Source organism: Lonchura striata, chromosome 34 (assembly GCF_046129695.1).
Source record: "Lonchura striata isolate bLonStr1 chromosome 34, bLonStr1.mat, whole genome shotgun sequence".
Taxonomy (NCBI): domain Eukaryota; kingdom Metazoa; phylum Chordata; class Aves; order Passeriformes; family Estrildidae; genus Lonchura; species Lonchura striata.
This window is the reverse complement of record NC_134636.1, coordinates 4,873,406-4,889,938: the sequence shown is the minus strand read 5'-3', so window position 1 is coordinate 4,889,938 and position 16,533 is coordinate 4,873,406. Positions and strand designations below refer to the sequence as shown.

Below are 16,533 nucleotides of genomic sequence, written 5' to 3'. Positions count from 1 at the left end.
GGAGGCTCCAGGGGAAATGCTCAGGACAACCATGGACTGCACAGAGGGACATTAGAGTGGTGGGTCTGCAGGGAGAAGTCACAGCTGCCTCCCTTCTGAACCACCCTGAGGACCTGGACAGGGCTGTGCCATGCCCTGGGCACTGACCTGGAACTGAGGGATGTGGCAGAGGCCTTTGGTGTCAGGTATGTTGAGAAGGCTGGGCAGTGTCACGGTGAGACCTCTCTCAAAGCCCCTGGAAAGGCCAGAGCCATCCCAGAGGGTCCTGGGCACTTGGGAAGGGCAGACATAGAACCAGTCTGCAAACAGGGCAGGGAGGGGATTGGTACAGTCACAGACTGGTCAGGCTCAGCAGGGAAGGGGATGTGGCAAATCCTCCTGCAGCCATTCCAGGCACTGGCAGCACAAGGCAGGGACGGCAGAACCCACGTGGGAAGGAAAAGAAGGGGATGTTGTTTGCCCAGACCTTAGCAGGGTCTGTGACAAGGTCTGCTGGGTCTCCTCAAAGCCAGATTGGAGATAGATGGGCTGAAGGAATGGAATGTGGGGTGAGTGGGAATTTGGCTGAGCAATGAGGGTCAAATGCTGTCCATGGAACAGAGTCCTCCTGGCAGCCACACCCTGGTGACATCCTGCAGTGACCAGCCCTTGACTACAATGGAATATTCATATATTCCCTGTGCCATGGGACAAAATGCACTTCCAAGTCCTTTGTGGATGATTCCAAATTGCTGGAAACCCTTGCGCAGCTGCATCTGGTTAATGCTGCCTGTTAGAGAAAAGCTGAGCCGAACAACACTGGCGGGTTAAATGTGTGCGGCCATCAGGGGCCCAGCGAGCCTCTTTCTCCCTCTCTCTCTGTGATCTCCCAAACTTAAGGCAAAGGAGACACCCATGTTTTGTAGATGCTCGTGGCTGAAAGAAATTAAAAAGCTCAGAGAGTCCACAAAGGCCTATAAAGTTTTATTAATTCATTATGCATTTGGCATAGAAACTGGGATGTCAGTCCCTGAGCTATAAAAGGGCATGTCAATATGTTTTGTATAAAGGCACAAGAGGAAAGGTGAAAGGGAAGAGAGACACAGACAGGAGAGACACAGAGATGTGAATCAGAGGGGCAGAGAGAAAGGAAATTAGAGAGAGAGGAGATCCCCAGTCCTGGTTCCAGCATTGATCCAGCCAATGGGATGTCCTGGGTGCTGGGGCACAAATGTGCCTGGGCTTGGTGGGAGGACCTCTTCACTGATCACTTTTCCCTGCCCTGGCAATAAGTGTCTCACTTTCTGTGCAAATGATTTATCACGTGCAGTTTGTTCTGCTAAACCTTTCTGGAAATGGCTCAGAGGCTTTGGGGGTCTTTGGTGGTGTTGATCCCCCCACAGTCCATGCCCACTTCTCATTCCTGCACTTGGGCCATGTCCTGCATATGCCCAGGAGCCAGAGCAAGGATGTTTGTCCTGGAAAAGTTCTGCCTTTATCTGCATGGCCCCTTCTGCAGCCACAGCCTGTTCTTCCTCACAGTGTGTTATTGCCAAGAAGTCTTGGCTGTCCTTACCAATCCTTGGTTGGTCCCACAGCCATCCAGTTTTTGATGTTTGGGATACGCAAACCAGGTCCTGATTTTATGGGCTTCTACACCCTCCTCAGCAAGGGCTTCAAAAGGCAAAGGCCACAGGTGGAAGCAAAGAAACAACAAATGAAATCAATCCCCTATTGCTGATTCCCATCAGCAGACAATGTCCAGCCACCTCCTGGCAGGACAGGATCAAGAACGTGTACTTTGTGTTTTGTGTGAGAAATGTCTTGGTAGAAAACATCCACAGCTCTCCCTGCCAGCCCTATCCTCTTCCTTTCCCTCAGTTTATTGCTGACCGTGACATTGCATGGAATGGGAGATCCCTTGGGTCAGTCCAGCCCAGCTGTCCCCTCCCTGTGCCCTCAGGAACACTTGCCCACCCCCACCCATGGTCTGGGGGGACTGCAGACATGGCCTGGGCATGGCAGGGGCAGGGCAGGGCTGGATATGGCAGGGCAGGGCCCGGGGGCAGCGAGATGGGAGTGTGCAGCCTTCAGGGACACAGCAGAGCTGTGGGACAGCGCAGGACAAGCTGTGCTGGACATGGCCAAGGGCCCTGGCAAGGCTGGCAGTAGCCAGGAGAAGCCAAGCCTTGGTGCCCTGGGGCCCAGCAGCGTCTTGCCACCAAGGGCTGTGAGGAGGAGACACCTTGTCCTGAGGCACTGGGGCCTCCTGGCACAGCCCCAGCCAGGCTGGGCACTGCCATCCCTTGTCCTGCCCTCAGCACCCCTCCATGTGCCAGTGCTCCCGGCAGAGCCCTGAGCAAGCGGGCAGGGACAGGATCTGCCTTCCCTGGGCTGGGGCTCAGGCCTTGGCCTTTCTGCTGCCTCCAGCCAGCCCAGGCTCTGCTCAGCAGCTGAGCTGCCCACACAGAGCCTTTGCCTCCCTGCACTCCTGGCCTGGGCAGCCTTGGGCAGCAATGGCCCTGGGCCCTCCTTCATGCTCCCAGGGACTGCAGCTTCTTCAAAGGACTCGGGCTTTGCCTTGGAGTCCTGAGAGCTTTGTGCAACCATGGCCTCCAATTATCTGCTGGAATTAGTCCCTGGAGATTCTTTGTCAGTAACAACACTCAATGGGGATCATTAATGCTTCAAGGTAGTGCAGTTCTTTTAAGGTACTAACCTTTTTCCTTCCCACACTGAGTCTCTGAGAGGTTTGTGCCATCCTGGCCTCCAATTCTCTCCTCCAACGAGTCCATGAGGGGTCTGTTTTGTGGATGGACCTCAGGGGACCCATTCATGCTTTGAGACACTTTGGGTTTTCCCTCGGACTTTGACTCCTGGTTAGGTTGGCGCAATCTCCTCTCAGGCCCTGAGCTTCCAGGGCTCAGCTCTAAATGCACCACGGGGCTCACTGGGATCAAGCAAGTCCTGACAAACCATGGCTCTGCCCAGATCTCCCTCTGCTCTAGTGCAGTTCATTAGGAAGGTTTCCTACAATACTGATGGAAAACTATTTGCAAGAGCTTCCAATAAATCCACATTCCTCTTTGAAGAGTATATTTTATGATTGTTCTATTTAGAGCAGAGGTGACTGCAGCATTCAGCGACTGATATTGGCCCAGGGACTCTCCTGAGGATGTCTGGCCTAGTCAGAGAAGCTGTGCCTTGAGGTCTGAGGCAGTGTGGACAACCTTGCTCCACATAGCCCAAGCCCGTCCTGTCTCTGCTCAGTCACCTGGGACCTGCGGTGCTTGAAGAAATGGCTGCGCTCAGGCAAAGAGGGGTTTTCTTATTTTATTTTTTGAAGCAATCTAAAACTCCTAAGCTTCCCTATTTAAAACAGACACACTCCTCAAGTGTGTGCCAAGTCCTAGGCACCTCAAGGAGGTTCCCCCTCTGCAAGGCAGAGCCCTGCAAGGAATGCTGTAGACACACAGGAAGTTCTGCAATGAACACAAATCCAGAGTTGGCTCAGGGCAGAATGAGAGCAACTCCTGAAGGACAGACCAGCTTTGCACTCCTTGCAGCTCAAAGCTCCCAGTGGGTCCTTGGGAGGTGTGTGAGTGACTCAGGAGTGAGGGAAGGGAAATGCAGAGAGCCCTGGAAGTGCTTCTGTGCAGACAGGCTGTGGGGAAGGGCACCGCACACCTGCCCTGGGCCGGCTGTGAGGGTGGATCATCATCCCAACCTGCACTGGCCATTGCAAGGGACTGCTGCCATGGACACTGCACCGACCCCACTGCGCCAGCCCATTGCTCAGGGCTGCTGTCACTGCCCAGAGCCAGAGGGGAGCCCTTGCTGTGGGTTTGTGCCGTGGCCGCCTGCCCTGTGCCGCGCGGGCCGGTCAGGCGCCGCGGAACCAGCAGCAAACACCAGGGCCAGGGCCAAGGCCGGGTCAGGCAGACAGAAAGGGACAGTGCTGGGCACTGTTTGCATGGCAGCCCTCACTGGGACACCACACCTGGGTCACCTGGCCTGGCAGGTGCCATGGAAACCCCTGGCAGGGACTGATGGCACAGACCCTGGCACTGAGACGCTGCTGGGCCGGGTGCTGAGCACAGGGCTGGGCACACAGAGATGCTTTTGTTCTTGCTGAGCTCCCACTGAGCCAAAGCCTGGCCTGCCCCTCCTCTGGCCACGCTGGAGAGGGGCTGGGGCTGCGCGAGAGCTTGGGAGGGGACACAGCCAGGACAGGTGGCCCCCACTGACCCCGGGGATACCCCAGACCATAGGGCATCACGCTCAGGGTATAAAGTGGGGGGAACAAGGAGGAAGGGGGGACATTTGGAGTGATGGCTTTTCTCTTCCCAGGTAACACTTAGGCTGCAGGGGGCCCTGTTTCACCAGTGAGCAGGGTCAGCACCAAAGACACAGACACCAAGTGAAGGAATTGTGTCATTTATATCATGCACAGCTGCAAAGAATTACAAAAGGATAAGCTCAGCAAAGCACATCATCATTAGCAAAGCCTTACAAAAAAGCTCAGCAATGCATCCAGTCATTGTTACCAGAGATTGCCTGGAGTGATTAAGGAAAGATCCATCACCAGTTAGCCTCAGGTTTTAGCATCATCCACAGCCACACACCAGCTGGGGGAAGGCAAGGACTGGAGAGCCACTCCCAGACACTGGGAATTCCTGCAGGTGCCTCCACCTCTGCAGCCAATGAAGCTCCAACCCCAAAGCTGGGAGAGGACCCAGCTTTTACACTGTTTAACAAACAAGCTGGCATCACTGCTAGTGTGAGAACATCTGCTTTCATTCTCCTGACTGCTTTCTCCCAAAGCCTGGCCAGGGCTGAAGGAGGAACCAAGGGAGTTGACTTTGATCCTTCACCCCCAAACAAGGCCACATGGGGCCTTGTCTGTTTCTAAATACAGAAAGATAAATCCATGTTTTATCAAGGAACACATACATTGATCATGTTGTTAATCATGCTTCTTAAATGAGTGGATACAAATACAACATTTGCTTGGAAGGTTCATCTAAAGGTGAGCTTTGCCTCAGAGCCTGTTCAGGCCTTGGTACTTTGACTGGTCCTGAGACCTACAATCAACTACAACCTTCGTAACAATTCTTTCAGTAACACAGCTTACATTTAAGTATTAAGCAAAAAGGCATCTCCTCTTGTTCTACAATTAAGTGCAGTTTATTACTCAGAGCTATTCACATTCCTTTTAAAACATGCCTAAATTGTTGCTCTTCTCTCTTATTTACCAAATGCCTCTCTTTTCTTGACACTATCTTTTAAGAAAGGTCTCAATACTCCACTTCCCAGCACAAAGTGTCCCAGCAACTCACCAAGTGCACACACTGCAATGATGACAGGCCCTGCCACGAATGCATTTCACAGCAGCCTCCAATTTGGCAGCCATGAAGCCAATCCCACCCAGAAGAATTTTCTTCTTTCTGCCACTCTTCTACTGCTCTTTCTGCCAAGGTGATTCCTGGCTGTTGGCCTTCAAACCCATCACGGCTAGCAGTGCAACATCCTCATCCCCTGATAGCCCAGGTTCCTCCTTGGCCAGCAAGTAGATAATCCGAGGCCGTGTAGTTCTCTGGAGTCCCCATTTGTGTTTGTTGGAGCTCATAGGATGTGCTATTGGACATTTTAACAGCATCATTTGCTACCTATTCTAATAATCCATTCAGCTCCTTCATGTCAACTCCACAGGACAGGGCAGCACACATGGGGCGCAGGGCGAACCAGAATCTTTTGCTTTCTGAAACCCAAGACACTCTTTGAGTGGAAAATGTTCTCTGGGCCCTAAGTCTTCCGTGTGCTTGTTGCTGAAGGAGCCTAAATGGTGGCCCTGCAGCTGGGAGTGGTGTGACACTGACACTGACCAGCTGCAGCACCCCAAGTTCTACTGACACTGGCAGTGATGGTAAAGCACAGAAATCTTCTGACACTGTTGCCTCTAGAACTATAACAGGGTTGGGTTTCTCCTGACGGGAAATCTGAGTGAATCCTGTCTCACTGATCATTGTATTCCTGTGTCCCACAGCAGAGTTTTCTGTAACTGTCCCTTCATTGACTCCGTTACGAGGCAGAGCCCATTGACAGAGTTCTGGCCACCACACAGGGTGAGCCCTCCAAGGGAACCCCATTCCTCCCAGCTTCAGCTGAGAACATACCCAGCAATTAGTGACACTGAGTGCTTTGGCTACCTTGGTCTTTACATTTTCAAAACATTTTTGATGACTGATCCCTTGGTGAAACTCTGTAGTGTATTGGCAAACAAAGGTTCTGGCTGACTATCAAGGTACAAATTACAGACATCTGTAGTACTTTAGTGACACAATTCTTCATTCTTTTTGCTCAATCTCCTTCAAGTTAGGAACAATAATTCTGTTGTCCATGGAGCTGGCACCTTTTTAATTCCAGAATAATGCCCACAAGGTCCTTTAGTGTTCAGCTTTACCATGTTATCTGTGGGTAACAAGGCTTGGTGGGGCCCTTTCCCCTTTGGCTGGAAGAGGGCCAGGACCTCTATTTGGGGAAAAAAAAAAGGAAAAAGAAAAAAAAAAAACAATTAGATGAATTGTAAAAGATAAAAATAAAATCCAAGTGTTAGTGAAACATCTTCTGTAACTTTGCATTAAGAAGTAAATGATCTTTTTAAAAAGAGAACTCAGTTATTTACATTGTAAATGTGCTGATGGCATGGGTCCATCTTACTGACCTCAGCAGCCTTTTTTAAAGTTTTTGGGGGTTGTTTCCAACATTGTTATTTTAAATTGTGGTCAAAGCAATGGGAAATTGATTGGGGCCCTTCCAACTCCAGACAGGACTGGGAATCTAAACTCTGTAAAACCCCAAGTCCTTTAGAAGATGACCTTCCTTCTCACTCTGTGAATGAGCTGCACATTCCCTCTGAAATTTTGAGGGGTTTCTTATGGATGAAAAATCCCACTTACGGCCTTTTGCTCTGGTTTGGAAGTGGGAAGGGCAACTCTCCATTCATCAGCTCCAGACTGCATTGCCTCAGGAACACGGCTCACTTGCCAGCTTTGGCCACTCATGGCACTTCTAGAGGAGAAGAAAGTGCAACTGCACAATTCCAGCCAAAAAGAAATGAAGAATGAATAGTGGAGATCCAGGCATTCCTGCGGAGATTCATGGGTTCAGCTGGGACTGTGGAGAGTCTGGGTCCTTGCCAACTGGATGTGTGTCCCCAGCTGCAATCTCCTGGCCTGCAGGGGAGTCTCACTCACCTGCCAAAGGAGAAAGCTCAGGCACTGTGCTCAAACGGGCTCGTCTGATGCAAAGCTGTCAGAGCAATGTGAGGGCAGAGCCAGCCCAGCTGTGCCCAGGACAGAACCCAGCAGAGCCCTGGCAGAGCCCAGAGCAGCCTCAGCACCCGCAGAGCCCGGCTGCAAGGAGAGAAACCAGAAACCACCCATCAGCTGAAGGCTCCTGTCCCCTTGTCCCAGCTGCCCACAGAGCCCAGGCCATGCTGGCTGTGCCCAGAGCCGTGCCCAGAGCTGCCCATCACTGCTGCCTTTGGGAGCAGAGCAGGAGGGCAGGACATTCCCAGCCTGCAGCCAGCCACAGCACATCCAGCCCTCAGCAGCTGCCCAGAGCAGGAGCCTCCTTGTGCTTGTTGCCATCTCCCAAAAGCTCTGATCCCACCATGCCAAGCAGGCCGGGACTCACCTCATGACATCCTCCGCTGGGAGAAAAGCTGGTCCCAAATGATGTCCTCAGCCTTCTCCAAGGGCACGGCCCATCCACGCTGCAGCTGCTCCCAAGCGCTTCCCAATCCCGACTGGACCTTACACTGAACGCTTCTCTAGAAAAACAAACAACAAACTGTTGAAAAGTGATTAGAGACAAGGGGAAACAAGAAAACAACTCTTATCTCTGTCAGGGGTCTGAGGAAGGCCCAACGTCCACATGCTAGGGAAAATCCCACCCATGGGGGAGAGAAGCCCACACTTTCCCCTCCTGAACTACCCCCCAGAATAACAGTGATCCCAAAGCAAACAAGGGCAGTGGAGCAGCCCAAGCCATTCCTTGCCTGCAAAGCAAAGCAGCCCCTGCACAGGTTCTGGAGTCCCACCTCTGCTCCCACCATGGGGGTTTGTTTGTGTCGGGCTGGCTGCCCCAGCCCCAGCCCCAGTCTCAGCCTCAGCCCAGGCCATGCTGGGTGGTGGGGGCTGTTAGCAGGGCCAGGAGCAAACTCCCATTTTGTATCCACCCCAACCCATGCCCCCAGCCCTGCCAAAAAGCAGTTGGGCAGCCAACTGAAGTTGCATCTGCCCCAGCACAGGGGGAACCTTTTGTTCCCAGCCAGTCTGAGCAATGCCCAAATCTGGGAGCATTTCCCCGGCTGTGGACTCACCTGCAAATTCGCTGTGGAGCCTGGCTTTGGAGAAGGTGCCAGAAGTCCATCATCTTCAGCTGCCAGTGTCCAAGTTGAGGAAGAGGTTGTCATCCTTGATGTCGTCCTCGCTGTCTCCGGCAACAACAGCCCCACCTGGTACAGCTTCTCCAGGGGCTCCTTCTCCTTCCCTGGGGGTCAGACCAGGCTGTCAGGGCTCTGCCCAGGGCCCCAGCTGTCAGGCAACTGGGACAAGCAAAACCACCTTGGATGGCAGCCACCAGTGCTGGGCAGAGCAGCTCAGCTCCAGCACAAGGGCTGCGTGTTCCCACCAACAACCCCAGTGCATTGATATAGACAAGGAAAAAAGTCTGGGTTTCCTTGCTTCTGATTGCCAGGGCATGTGTGGAGCTGTAACTTACCAGGGCCCTGCAGCAAAGTGTGCATGAGGCTCTCTCCCTTCATCTATGACAGGTGAATATCCTGTATCCATGGCTCACAGAACAGGTCTTCTAAGGAAGGTCTGTCCAAGAAGTGCATGGATAAGCACCACCTGATAAGTTCTTGGCACTCTGGGCAGAGAAACCAGAAACCACCAGTCAGCTAGAGAAGGCTCCTGTCTGCTTTGCCCCACTCTTCCCATGCCCAGGCCATGCTGCTTTTGTGCTCCCAGCTGGGCCTAAACTTTCCCATCAATTCCCTGTTGTGGAGGAGAGCAGGAGAGCAGGACATGTGCCACCTCCTCAGCGGCTGCCAGAGTGAGATGCTCACAAGCCCGCTGCTGTCTCCCAGCACTGGTATTCCCCCGTGGCCAGAGATGAGGATCCACCTGGAGAGAGCCGCTGTGGCAGCGAGAGCTGATGGTCCCAGCTGATCTTCCGGCCCCTCCTGAAAGGGTGCTGCCCACAGACCATCTGGTGCAGCAGGATGCCCAGGGACCAGATTGTTGCTGCCTCGCCATGGTACCAGCCCAAGCGGGTCCATTCCGGGGGGCTGTATGACAGTGTCCCTGTGGAATACAAATGGAGTTCATCAGGGGGATGCTGCTGCTTCCAGAGCCTGGCCCCAGCATCCCTGGGCATGCAGGGGCTGCCCCAGTGACACACGGAGTGACTGCTGCTCTCTCGCCAGCACCTGGGATTGTGTACAAACTCAGGGCTGGACAAGAAGCCACTGGTGTTGGAAGAGGGCAGCAGAAGCCCCAGCAAGGCCTGACCATGACATGTAAAGCAAAAACCCATTCAGGGTTGGGGGAAAAAACAGGTCCTTATCCTCCCTGCCTGCAGTGCCCCAAAAATATTATGAAGCCAATATTTTATGTTTTCATAAAATATTATGAAAACAAGGTGAGTGGAGCAGTCCAAGCCCTTCCTCTCGCCTGCACACCAAACTGGCTGGTGCACTGGTCCTGGCCCCCTCCTCTGCTACCCCCACCCACGGGTGCTTTTGTCAGGCTGGCTGCTGCTGCTCCAACCCCAGCCCCAGGCAGAGTGGTGGGCAAAGGCTGCCAGCAGGGCTGGAAGATGCCTCCCCACCCAGCCCCGCTCAAAAGCAGCTCAGGTAAAGACTCAGTACCCTGACTGGCAGCAAAAGGGAGAATCCTCGCTGCCACACCCAGCTTGGCCTGTGAGATGTTGGGCCATGAGATGGTGGGACCGGGAGCACACCCCTGCCCGGGCTCACCTGCAAAGTCAGTGTAGGCTGTGTCCTGCAGGTAGGTGCCACAGCCAAAGTCGATCAATTTTGCCTGGCCAGTGGCCAGGTCAACCAGGATGTTCTCTGGTTTTATATCACGGTGCAGGACCCCGCGGCTGGTGCAGTGCCGCACGGCCTCCAGCACCTGGCGGAACAGCTCCCGTGCCACCTCTTCACACAGGAACCTCCGTGCCCGAATGAAATGCAGGAGGTCCTGAGACCGCTCCGGCCGCTCCAGCACCATCACGATGCTGTTGGGGAGCTCAAACCACTCCAGCAGCTGGACCACACCAGGGAAGCCGGTGGACACCTTGTCCAGCAGGACGATCTCCAGGGGTGCGCTGGTGCCGTCGGGCTGCGGGAGGACCACGGTGCCACCAGTGGGACTGATGTCGTGCCAGGGCAGGGGAACCCCTCAGCCAGCCCGGGATGCTCTGCGCCCTGCGCTGGCCCCACGCCCGCTCCCCATCGAGGCGTCCTGGTGGCTTCCCCCATGCCGGGCCTCGCCTCATCCCCGCCCGGCACGGCCCGGCTCTTCCCGCTGGCCCCGCTCACTCACCAGCTCGCCCCAGCGCCGGACGCGGTTCCGTGGCACCCTTTTGATGGCCACCTGCAAGCCAAAGGCAGCAGCGGGCTGAGCTCGCCGCCCGCCCTGCCGAGCCCCATCCTCCTACTTCCCTCTCCTCCGCCTCCTCCTTCTCTTCCTCCCCCTTCTCTTCCTCCTCCTTCCTTCTCCTCCTTCTCTTCCTTCTCCATCCTCCTCCTCCTCTCCCTCCTTCCTCCTCCTCCTTCTCCTCCTCCTCCTTCTTCTCTTCCTCCTCCTTCCTCCTCCTCCTTCTCTTCCTCCTCCTCCTCCTTCCTCCTCCTCCTCCCTCCTCCTCCTCCCTCCTCCTCCTCCTATCCCTCCTTCCTCCTCCTCCTTCCTTTCCTCCTCCTTCACTTCATTCTCCCTCCTCCTCCTCCATGCCCGCCGCCGGCCCCGCCGCTCACCGGGGCGCCGTCCGAGAGCCGCGTGGCTGCGAACACTCTGCCGAAGCCGCCGCGCCCCAGCAGCGAACCCACTCGGTACCGCTCCTGCAGGGCCTCCTGCGCCTTCCCTGCGGGCGGGACGCGGCTGTCAGCGCTCGGCCCGGGGCCAGGAGCGGCCCCCGAGCGCCCCCCGAGCGCCTCGGGCCGGCCATCCCCAGGCCTTCGGTCTCGGCAACGGGACACGGGAGGCTCGGGGCCGGCGGCCGCGCTGCCGAGCGGCGGAGCTCGGGCCGGGGAAGCCGCAGCGGGGGCGGCGGGAGCGGCCGTGCCGCGTGTGTCCTCCGCGGGGCCCGGGAGGCGCCGGCGCCGGGGCCGGACCCTGCGGCGGGGCCGGGGCCGGGCTCGGGCCAGGCGGAGCCAAAGGGCGGCGATGCCGGCCCAGCCCCAGGCACTGATGCCCGCCCGGCAGCGCCACCGCCAGCACGGCCAGAGCCGGGCGGAGGCGAGACCGCGGCGGGGCGGGCGGGGCCGGGGACGGGGCAGCCCCGCCCGGGGCCGGGGGCGGGCCGGGGGCATGGCCCGGCCCGGCATGGGGAGAAGGAGGCGGGGAGAGGAGAGGGACACCGGGTCAGCTGGACCAGTCAGGTAGTCCACGGGAGGCCAAACCAGCCAGACCTGTTCTGTGTTCCTTTGGTTGCATGGGGCCCCACAGTGTCAGAATTGCTCTTTGATTACAAGAAGACCTACAGTATCACAATGGACCCTTGGTTCAATGGGGTCCCACAGTGTCACAATAGCCCCTGGGTACCATGAGACCTCCTAGTTTCACAATGGTTCCAAAGATTCCATGAGGCCATGGAGTGTCCCAATGGTCTCCATGATTTCCCCAGGCCCCACAATGACACATGAGTCCTCTGTTCCATGAAACCCAGAATGTCACAATGGACCTTTGTACCATGGGGGTTTGCAGTGTCACAATGGTCTCCTTTGGCTCCACAGTGTCACAATGGACCACTGATGACACAAGGCCCCACAGTGTCACAATGGTCCTCTTGGTTCTGTGGGGACCCCAGGGTCACAATGGTCTCACTGGTTCCATGAGGCCTCAGAGTGTCACAATGTTTTGCTGATTCCATTGGGCATCATAGTATCCCAATGGTCTCCATGATCCAATGTGTCCCCCAAGTGTCACAATGGTGTCCATTGTTCCATGGTGCCTCACAATGTCGCAATGGTCCCTTGATCTCACAGGCCCCACAGTGTCACAATGGCCCCTTGGTCTCACAGGCCCCAGTGTCACATTGGTCCCTTGGTTCCATGGTTCCTGTGTTGGTGCATTCCCTCCTCCCCTTCTCAGGCTGCCCTGACAGCTGAGAAATCCTCACTGGGCCTTGGCCTTGGCCAGCAGCCCCTGGGCTCAGCTCCTCTGGAGCTCATCACAAACACTGTCTGCTCCAGGCACTGCTGCTGCCCAGCCAGCTGCTGGTTACTTTAGGAGCAGCCCTGGGAATTGTTTCTGTCCCCTCAGTGGCACAACATCCCTGTTCTCACCCTGCCAAAGAAAGCTGCTGATGCCAAGTGCGGCCAGGATGAAACATGGCTGGGACTGCAGCCCCTCTCTAGGGGCCCTACAAACAGCGCTCCAAAAGGAGCCCTTGGAGCTCTCCTGGGCCAGCGACTCCCTCTGAGTGGGGCCTCTCCGAGCCGGGAACTCTCCCGTTTGCTGAATTCGGGGATCCCGAAACAACGAGGGAGCCTGGGCCGATCCCCCCACTCCTCCAGGCTCAACCCTTCCCTGCTGGGGAGATGCCAAAGCATCCTCAAGGAGCATTTCCCTGCCCTCAGAGGAATTTCTCACAGGTGCCTTGCACTGACTCTCTGTATCTCTGTGCACACAGGAGTGCCTGTGCTGGGAAATGTGGCAGAAATGCTGCTCTCTGAGGGCTCTGAGTGCCCTGGATAGCTGAGCCTGTCAGGCCTGTAAGTGAGGTCTAGTGATGCAGCCTATGCTAAGTTAAATGCTGCTAAGAGTTGTTTTTTGCTATAAGTTATAAGCTGAGCTAAATACTGTTAAATTATATTGCTCTGTTAAATTGAAAAGTCGTAGGTTATAAGTTATGTTAAATACTGTTAATATCTGTTCTTTTGCTAAATTTTGAAGTTGAAGGTAGAAGTTAAGGTTAAGGTATAAGTTAAGTCCTGTTAAATTTGACCTCTGTTCAGCTTTTGGGCCATATTCCTTTTATCCTTGCCCTCACTGTTCTATGTGTCCCTGTGCCACATAAAGGGACAGTTCTCTGATCATTTCAGTTTGATTGCCTGGATTTTGTTTGGATTTGTGGTTGATTTGTTTCCTAGGGGTGCCTTAAGTATGAAGTGTTCAGTCAGGAGCAGAGTGACTCTTGCCAAGGAACTTTGTGGTGCTGTCGCTTAATATTAAATCTGGTTTTTGCTGCTCCCTTGCCGGTGACTTTTCAGCACTCTCAAGCCCTTGTTGGTAACAGGGTGAAGGAGCCCTGGCCCAGGCTCTGGCCCTGTGGGACACAGGGACACTGCCAGGGGGTCCCTGTCCCCCCGTCCCACCCCCCACAGCCCCAGCCCCCGTCCCTGTGTCGGGCTCTGGGGTCGATCTCGTGGAACATCCTCTGGGGGAGGCTGCGGCGATGGGGGCGGGGGAACCCGGGGGGACAGGGGATCCCCCTGTGCATGAGCAGTGTTGGACTTCTCTGGGGGAAACTGAGGCAGAGTGACCTCCTCAGTGAAATCACACAGCCCCTGAGATGTCACACAGCCCCTGTGATGTCACACAGCCCCTGTGATGTCACAGCCCCTGCGATGTCACACAGCCCACTCTGAGATGTAACAGGCCACCTGGGATTTCATACAGCTGCTCTGTGATGTCACAGCCTACTCTTTGAGGTCCCAATCTGCTCTGTGATGTCACAAAATCTGCCCTGTGGCGTCACAGCCCAGCCTGTGATGTCACAGTCTCCCTTTAATGTCACAGCCTGCTCTGCGTTTTCACAATCAGTTCTGTGATGGCACAGCCCACTCTCTATTGTCTCAGCCTTCTCTGTGACATCACACAGCTGCTCTGTGATGTCACAGAGCCCTTATCTATGATGGCAGAGTCTTCTATGTAGCCTCACAGCCCCTACTGTGATGACACACAGCCAGCCTGAAATGTCATAGACAGATTTGTGACATCAGAACCTCTTCTGTGATGTCAAACCTCCTCTGTGATGTCACAGCCTGCTCTGTGATGTCAGAACTCACTTATCATGTCACACAGCACCTCTGTGGCCTCACAGACCCATCCTGTCATGTCACAACACCTTCAGTGATGTAGCACAGCCACCCTATAATGTCACAGCACACTCTCTGACCTCACAGCCTGCTGTGTGATGTCCTACAGGCATCCTGTGATGTCACAGCCTGCTCTGTGATGTCACATAATCACAGAAACACAGAATTACTGAGTTGGAAGAGACCTTTAAGATCATCAAGTCCAATCCATGCCCTAACACCACCTCAGCTAAACCATGGCACTGAGTGCCACATCCAGTCTTTTTTTAAACATATCCAAGGATGCTGACTCCACCACCTCCCTGGACAGACAATTCCAGTACTTTATCACCCTTTCCATAAAAAACATTTTTCCTAATATCCAATCTAAATTTCCCTTGGTGCACCATAAGACTGTGTCCTCTGGTTCTGTCAGCTGCTGTGAGGAGAAAGAGACCAACCCCCACCTGACTGCAACCACCTTTCAGGGAGTGTAGAGAGTGATAAGGTCGCCTCTGAGCTTCCTCTTCTCCAGGCTAAACAACCCCAGCTCCCTCACTTGTTCCTCACAGAACTTGTGTTCCAAGCACATCACCAGCCTTGCTGCCCTTCTCTGGACATGCTCCAGGTCCTCCATGTCCTTCCCAAACTGGGTGGCCCAGAACTGGACACAGCACTTGAGGTGCTGCCCAACCAGTGCCAAGTACAGGGGAAGAATCACTGCCCTGCTCCTGCTGGCCGCACCATTCCTGATCCAGGCCAGGAGCCATTGGCCTTCTGGGCCACCAGGGCACACTGCTGGCTCATGTTCAACCGGCTTTAGACCAGTGCCCCCAGGTCCCTTTCTGCCTGGGCACTGACCAGCCACACCATCCCCAGCCTGTAATGCTGCAGGGGGTGTTTGTGGTCAAAATGCAGGGATGGGCACTTGGATTTACTAAGCTTCATCTTACTGGACTCTGCCCATCCCTCCAACCCTTCCAGGCCTCCCTGCAGAGCCCTCCTACCTTCCAACAGATGGACACACGCTCCCAGCTTAGTGTCATCTGCAGATTTACTAATGAAAGGCTCAATCCCCTCATCCATGTGGTCAATAAAAACATTGAACAGAGCTGGCCCAGCACAGAGCCCTGAGGGACACCACTGGTGACTGTCCCCAGCTGGATGCAGCACCGCTCACCACCACTCTCTGGGCCAGCCATGCAGCCAGTTCTGAGCCCAGCACAGAGTGCTCCTGTCCCAGCCGTGGGCTGCAGCTTTTCCAGGAGTGTGCTGTGGGAGGCAGTGCCAAAGGCCTTGCTGGAGTCCAAATAGACACATCCACAGCCTGTCCTGCATCCACCAGGAGGGTCACCTGGTCATGAAAGGAGACCAGGTTGGTCAAACACGACCTACCCCTCCTTAAACCCCTGCTGGCTGGGTCTGACACCCTGGCCATCCTGTAAGTGCTGTGTGGTGACACTCAGTATAAACTGCTCCATGACCTTACTGGGTACTGAGGTCAGGCTGACTAGCCTGTAATTACCAGGATCCTCCTTCCCACCCTTGCTGTGAATGGGCATCACATTGGGCAGCTTCCAGTCATCTGGAACCTCCCCAGTGAGCCAGGACTGCTGGAAAATGATAGACAGCAGCTTGGCAAGCTCATCTGCCAGCTCCCTCATCGCCCTGGGGTGGATCCCATCTGGTCCCATGGATTTATGAACATCCAAGCAGCTCAGCAGTTCTCTGACTGCCTCCCCCTGGATAACAGTGGCCCACTCTGCTCCCTGACACCATCTACCAGCCCAGGAGGACAGTTGTCCTGAAGGCAAATCGTCTTCTCACTAAAGACTGAGGCAAAGATGGCGTTAAGCACCTTTGCCTTCTCTCCATCTGCAGTTATTAAATTCCCTTCCACATCTAATAAAGAACAAAGGCTGACCTTACCCTTCCTTTTACCATTAATATATTCATAAAAACATTTTTTATTAGCCTTTACTGAAGTTGCCATTTTAAGTTCAAAGTGAGCTTCGGCCTCCCTAATTTCTTTCCTACATGCCCTAGCAGACCCATTAAACACTTCCTGAGATCTGATCTTCCTTCCAAAGATGATACATCCTCTTTTTATTCCTGAGTTACTCCAAAACATTCCTTCGCCATCCAGGCTAGACGTTTGCCTCGTCGATTCATCTTTCAGAACACAGGGACAGTCTGTTCCTGTGCCCTTGAGATCTCTATTTTGAAACACGCCCGCCTTT

The 16,533-nt window shown here is 54.7% G+C and overlaps 1 protein-coding gene across 1 annotated transcript; it reads right to left on the bottom strand.

The window, feature by feature from the left end:
- Positions 1–8,809: 8,809 nt before the first annotated feature.
- Positions 8,810–15,957, bottom strand: LOC144247837 (serine/threonine-protein kinase pim-1-like). The gene is made up of 6 exons (XM_077789494.1): positions 15,689–15,957; positions 11,030–11,459; positions 10,599–10,649; positions 10,028–10,394; positions 9,174–9,353; positions 8,810–8,916 (listed from the first exon to the last, which is right to left on the bottom strand). The coding sequence occupies exons 1-6, from the start codon at positions 15,955–15,957 to the stop codon at positions 8,810–8,812; spliced, it is 1,404 nt and encodes a 467-aa protein (XP_077645620.1).
- Between the last annotated feature and the right edge of the window lie 576 nt (positions 15,958–16,533).